This window comes from Acyrthosiphon pisum, chromosome A2 (assembly GCF_005508785.2).
Source record: "Acyrthosiphon pisum isolate AL4f chromosome A2, pea_aphid_22Mar2018_4r6ur, whole genome shotgun sequence".
Lineage (NCBI taxonomy): Eukaryota > Metazoa > Arthropoda > Insecta > Hemiptera > Aphididae > Acyrthosiphon > Acyrthosiphon pisum.
In genome coordinates this window covers 111,034,038-111,040,808 of record NC_042495.1, presented here as the reverse complement: position 1 = coordinate 111,040,808, position 6,771 = coordinate 111,034,038, and the positions used below count along the sequence as shown (strand labels likewise).

At 36.0% G+C, this 6,771-nt stretch overlaps 1 protein-coding gene across 1 annotated transcript; it reads left to right on the top strand.

Moving 5' to 3' along the window:
* The first annotated feature begins 820 nt into the window (after positions 1-820).
* On the top strand, positions 821-3,147 carry LOC100574225. Its single transcript, XM_003240050.4, has 2 exons — positions 821-1,533; positions 2,072-3,147. Exons 1-2 carry the CDS (start codon positions 1,429-1,431, stop codon positions 2,687-2,689), a joined length of 723 nt encoding a protein of 240 aa, XP_003240098.1. The 5' UTR covers positions 821-1,428; the 3' UTR covers positions 2,690-3,147.
* Positions 3,148-6,771: the final 3,624 nt, after the last annotated feature.

Here is a 6,771-nt window from a genome sequence, read left to right as displayed (position 1 = left end):
AACGGGACCGCCGCCGCGGATATCGTTATATCGTTATTTATTATCTGTTGGCGCGGCCACACGTCGTCCCCCCGACGACACGGTTATCGTTCCGTACGCACGCGTGGCGGTGTGGCGCTGCCGACCGGATTTCACGGGAGCGCGGCAACGCGGCGGGGCCGACCGGCAATCTGATCCGCCGACGGCCCGTCGAATTCTTTCGGTACGTCAGACTGCCGAGTCTTTGCGTCCCGAACCAGTTGCCACCGCCGCCGGGGCATCGCGTTTTCTCCGCATCGCCGGCCACCGCGTTCTTCAACGACGTTCTTCGCCCGTGTACGTGGGTACCGCCGTCACCGACGTGATTTTTGTTCTAGCCAAACGGTCGCCCAAAGGCCGCGGGCCGTGCAATGTCTTGCCGGCTCCGGTTGGCCGTCGGGGCCATTTTCTCGGCGTCGACGGCGGCCAAAACGTGCGGCCGTCATGCGGTGTGGCGTCGAACGGCGCGCGGGGGGCGGCGGCCGCGACGACTCGTCAGTCTCGCGTATTTTGTCGCCAACACGGCTGGATGGTCCGTGCCGACGAGGCGCACACACCGCGGCGGCGGCGAGTCAAGAATCGGTTCTCGTCCGGCGGGGATGGGCGGACGGCGGTGGCGGGACGGGCGGACGGCAGTGGTGGTGGCGACGACCGTTTGGTTTGTGGCCCGGCGGGCGGGAGGTCGGGGGGGGGGGGTGACTTGTGTGAATGCAACGCCGCACACGCACACGCGCGCACGCACACGCACGGCACGGCGACGCGCGCGCACGCACACAGACAGCTTGGCACTGATTTTTGTACCAGCAAGCGCCACCGCGTCTACTACAACACACTACTCGAAAAACCTACAACGCTGCTGCTGCTGCTCCTGCCGCTGGTGTTGCTGCTGCTGCTGTTGTTACCGCCGCACACTCGCTCACTCACTCACTCACACGCACGCAGTCCGTAGCGTCGGCCAGACTCTCTTGCTTATTATTTGTTTGTTTTTTCGTTTTTAATACTATAATTTATTATTATTATTATTATTTATATTTAACGTAATTATAATAATAATAACAACAACAACAGTATAACACCGCTCTGTTTGATCGTTTTTTATTTTCCGTTTTCGTACGTCGTCGTCGCTCGCCGCCGCGTTAATCGTGTGATGTTTCGGTCGATAATATAATATAATATTGTTATTATATTTTATATAAATCATATTTATTGTATTCCGATTGTTGTAAATCGAATACGACAACACGGTACACGCGTTTTTGTTATATCTACATAATATAGACTATATTAAAATACCATTGCGTTTTGTTCACACGGCTAAAACCGCGACGGTTGCGTTGTAATTCGCTTAAAAATATTATATTTTTACAATATCGTTTCGTAACGTGTAACGTCGCAGTGTTCACCGACAAGATGGCCCACGGCGCTCCGGACGAACCCGTCGGCAAGGTGGAAGAGAAGCGGCCCAAGGCGCCAGTCGGATCCAGAAGGATATTTCCGCCACAGTTCAAGTTGCAGGTAAATATTGGTTTTTATATAATATTATAGCATAATCGGTCATTATTATATTCATTTTTCGTTATCACTCGCAACATTATTGTTTCACACGTTCTACGGTTCGGACCATCCCCCCCTTCTCTACCGCTCCTGCATACTCATCCGTCCGGTCATCGCCGATTAGGACCATTCGATTTCACCGGATTTTACTCGCTCACGCCACCGCCGCCGTCATTTGGGTTCCGTGCCAAAACGAAATAAAAATACGACGTCGCGCTCGTCCGTCGGCGTTACCGTCGTCCATCCCGTCGTTCCCGCAAATCCGCCTCGTCCTGTCCGCGGCGGTCCGTCTCCGCGTGAGGCGCCTTTGTTGCCGCGCAAAATCTTAATCATCGACCAAAACTCACTCGTCTTAGACACCACTACAACTGCTGCTTGCACAAAACATACCATGCCCATTCGCTTCTATCGGTGTGTTGAAATATCATTCTGCTCTTCCAACAATCAACATCAGTCTTCTTTATTTCTTATTAATTTTATTGATTTTGTGTTTACATAGGTGTTGGATTCATATCGACAAGACTCTGATTGCCAGGGGAACCAGCGAGCAACGGCCCGCAAGTATGGTATTCACCGCCGACAGATACAGAAATGGTTGCAGACAGAGAACAGTCTGCGGTTGGCCGTGCAACAAGCTTCCGGCGCTCCGAAACCCCCAAAAATTGCTGCTGCTTCTGCTGCTGTAACAGCTGTTGCTACAGTAATTGTAGATTCTACATCGGGTTCGGACAGTGATATTAATGTCGAAGACTTATCCGACACCGAAGACTCAGCTCTTGATTTGTCTACTACTTGCTTAGATCTCACTAAGCGCAAACGCGAAGAAGAGGATCTCGATCCGTGCAAGAGGCGGCCTTTGGCTCCAGTCACGTCTACTGAACGACCCTTATATGTCAGCCCTATCAGATATCCTTACGTTGATTATCCGATGTTCTACTGTTGGCCGCCGTGTTGTTACAGGCCACCGTGCTATGTAGAGCGACCTGTACCCCAAAGACTGACTTGTTCGTTAGATTTGAAGGTGTGCACTTATGAACAAAAGGAACCTTCTCTTTTGGACATATCGTACCCTCAACATTGGAACAAACAGGACTACAGGTTTCCAAGTTCAGTATAAATACCTATGTGTTCACATGGGTTACGCTTGTTATTCTTGCACTGTAAGTATCAATAAATATGAAGAAATTTTCAGATGATCTTTGTAATTGTTTGAATTGAATTGAAAGAAAAGATATTTGAAGTGTTATTTAATATTAGTACCATTATATTGAAATTTTTAGTTTAACATCAATATCTTTGATACCTTGGTACAAGGAATTGAAATTATATAAATGGTTTGAAAAGAAATAAATGTATTTATGTTTTTATATATTATATTATGAATATGATTCTATTTTTTTTTTCAATTCAATTTATGAGAATTATATATAAAAATGACACTAAAATATTGTACAGATTCACTCTGTATTGTAGTATGTTCTATAAATTGTTAAGGAATATTAAACCATATCAATTAAGAATGTATTGTTTGAACTTTAGAACACTTAAGATATGTATTTTAACTACTTAAATAGTATAGGATTGGAGCAAAAAGTTATTTATTAACCATATAAAACTTTGCAATAAACCAGTTTCAAAAGACTTGATACTATAAATTATTTTAAATTATTAAAGATACATTCATTTAAAATTTGATTTTTTTAATATATATTACAACTTATATAATTATTCTAAAAAAAAAATGAAATATAATAGGTATATGTAAAAAAATATAAATATAATAACATGTTAAGATTTATTTGTTAGAGTTCCTATATTAAGGCTAGATGTATCAAATAAAGCTTTTGAATTCATTTGAAATGGCTCAATGGAGCAATTAAAATATGTGCCAAAAAATTAAGTTCAAAAAGATTGCTCAAAATTTGTTTGTCTTCCGTAAACTAAAATTTTTTTTTTGGTGCTGTCAGGTTTTTCTGTATTACGTGCCTTATAATAATTTATCATAATAATATGTTGTCAATAAAAAAAATATATATATATGAAGTTTCCTATAAGGACCGACTTCTTGCTCAATTGAACCTTGACTAATATTTATATATTATGAATAAGATTATATACTATACAAATACTATAATTTATTTTGTAAATGTTAATTTGTATATGTATTTGCATTATGTGTATATTTTTATAAAAGAAAACAATGTTTTATAAAGTAACAATTATTTTAAATGAAATTTAATCTTATATATACGAATTGTTATTGTTTTAAACGTATTATTGAAATTTCAAAAAATTTAGGCTATGTAACTTATTATAAAAATATTTTCTGTTTAAATATGTGAAAAAAATTAAATATTATTCGATATCGTAATTTATATGATGATTTTGTTATTAAATATTTTATGAAATATCTATAATTATGTCAAATAAAAATGATTTAAGCCTTTTTATATTATGATTGTGTTTTGTTATTCATTTTGATCTAAAATATTGTAACTTCTTAATCCAAAATTCATTTGTTTTTTCTCAAAAATCTATCATTGTTTTATGTTGAATGTTGATATCTACGGTTGCCCAAATTGGGTTACATCCTTAAGTATTTATTTAATACTCCTTCAAAGCCTAGTTAAATAAGGTTTTCATTGTCGTTTGACAAATGTTTATTGAACTGTTGCCAGCATATGGGACAAGATTATTTAGTTAATTAGTTGATCATCGGTTGTGTGGATTTAATATGGTTTTGACCACGGTATCCGATAACTTTTTAATTAATATACATATGAGGCATGTGGCCATGGGGGTGCAATTGCTCTCCTGGTCAAGGCTTGGTAGTCAACAGGATGTGAAGTGGCAAAATAAAAATGAATTGTTCATCTGTAGTAGTGTAGTACCCAGTGTTACTATTACTTCTACCTATAGTCTAACATAATTTTGTTTAATGAATGCCATTTTTTCAATTTGCATTTACAATATATTTTAATTTCTGCACCCATAGTAACACCTGTGTAATTTATTATTTTAACCTAACCTAACAAGAGTATGTACAAAAATAACTGAATCGTCCTTTTTGAAAAGGACTTATTGAGGGGCTATCCCCCCGATGACCCTAGTGTTTGTGTTTAAGTTTTTTATTAAATGTGTGTAATATGAAAAAAAATAAAAAAAAATAGGCCTGAATATAATAATATGTCACGAATGGGTAAACGGCCAGTATGCATTATTTAGTGGCGTATTTAGGGGGGGGGGTGAGTCCAGTGGTACTGCTCTCCCAGACCACACTGTAGTAATCGTTGGTTTGTTATTTTTGTACATTTTATTATTAAATTTATTATTTCACGAGACGCATTGCGTTATCGACACATTTCGTCGTTATCTTAACGACGTCCACGTGCGGTGCACTTATGTCGTCGTGGTTTATTTTACTGTAGATAGGTAATAATATAATTTTTCCGTACCTAATACGATTTTTATTTTTAGTGTTTTTTATACACTGCGGTATACGGAAGAAAGCCAATATAATATGTTTTTATAAATACCTGTAGATGAATTTTGTGTTGACTAGTGTGTGCATTCAAATAACATCGATATTAAAATTTTATCTAATGACTAAAAACAAGATGAGTATCTGAAAGCCTGAACGCAGAGGCTAAAATATAATTGTTTTCGTACTATGTGTAGTAAACTTGTATTAAACTTGGAGTAACCCAAAAAAAAAGAGTAAGTATTTAATACACATACACATAAACATAGATTAGTCAATTTCTATTTTTCTTTATCTACAGACTACAGACTATATCACAATAAAACGATTTATGTCGGTATATTGGTATGATTATTAATTAAGTATAATACATAATGTTATAGTAAATGCACTGAATATACAGAGAATGAATTGCGAAATAAAAATTTCCGGAAAAAAATCCTCGATTCTAGGAAAAATGATTCCCAGACTACAATATTACTCACAATCACATAAAATGTATTGATCAAATGTTTTTTAAAAGCTAATTAGTGTAATTACCACATTGTTAATATTTAATTACAAACCTTGTGTATACAAGGTTTAGGAATACTTATTATTAAAAAAATTAATAAATAATATTCATCGTTTTCAAACATTAACAATAATATTGTTTTATTTTGTATCAGGATTTTAAACAACATACTACCTATTATTTGATAATGATTTGTATTATTTAACGTATCGATCATTCGAAATATTTTTATTTTAAAATATTTAAAATATTGTATCTATAAGTAAAACTGGTAAAAACGACTGCTAATAATAATAATTATGATTATTAATATTTAAAATTATTATGTATCTGTTTCCCATTTAACATCAAATAATTTGTCAATTAATGAAGAAAAAACTGTAAAAAAAGTTACTGGTTATTACAGGCCATTACACTCTGAGTATTTCGTCCTACACAAAGTGTGTCGTACTATACACAATTTTTGTCCCTGCCTAAACGTGTGCCTAAACTCCTAAATTACTAAAATTAATTAAAACTTATTTCTAACAAAACCGAGTATAGGTAGTTATTAGTTAATCTTATATTCTTATATTATTTATTAAAAACTGTTATTTTTACATAATGTAATAGTAAGTTATTGACTATTGTTAGAACATTTCAGTTTTAAAGATGAAAATGGAAACCAATACTTATCTAACTCTCTCCACGAAAATAAAAACAATCTTCAATAAAATCATTTATAACGACAATTAATGTGACAACGTGACGTCTTCAATTAATTAATTGAACAATAATTTATAGTGGAATGTCCAATTCCAATATTGTTTGTCTAAATCTTTTAAGTTTTAATAACTATATAATATTATGTAGTGCTAATAGTACGAAATCATTGAAATCTATGTTTTAAACTATTATGTGGCGTATCTCCCAATCTAGATTAGCCAATTAATAAACGTTCTGACAATCTAACCATGACGTGTTTAGAATAATACCGCAGATCAGGCCAAGAGTAAATTGTTGAGACGTTCTTTGTATGAAATCAATCATATTACTAGGTAACTAGGTAACAGTGGCGTATTTAGGAATTTTTATAGGGGGGGAGGGATGAAATATATAATTATAGGTACACTCAATAAATACGAATATAATATACAATGTTAAAATCCTCTAAATTGTTGAGTTTAGTGTGGATCAAGGTGAAATAAGAATTAACACAAATTGT

Coding starts and splice junctions, on each gene's coding strand:
- LOC100574225 (XM_003240050.4), top strand. CDS start 1,429: ATGGCCCACGGCGCTCCGGACGAACCCGTCGGCAAGGTGGAAGAGAAG. Junction 1,534..2,071: donor CGCCACAGTTCAAGTTGCAG/GTAAATATTGGT, acceptor GTGTTTACATAG/GTGTTGGATTCATATCGACA.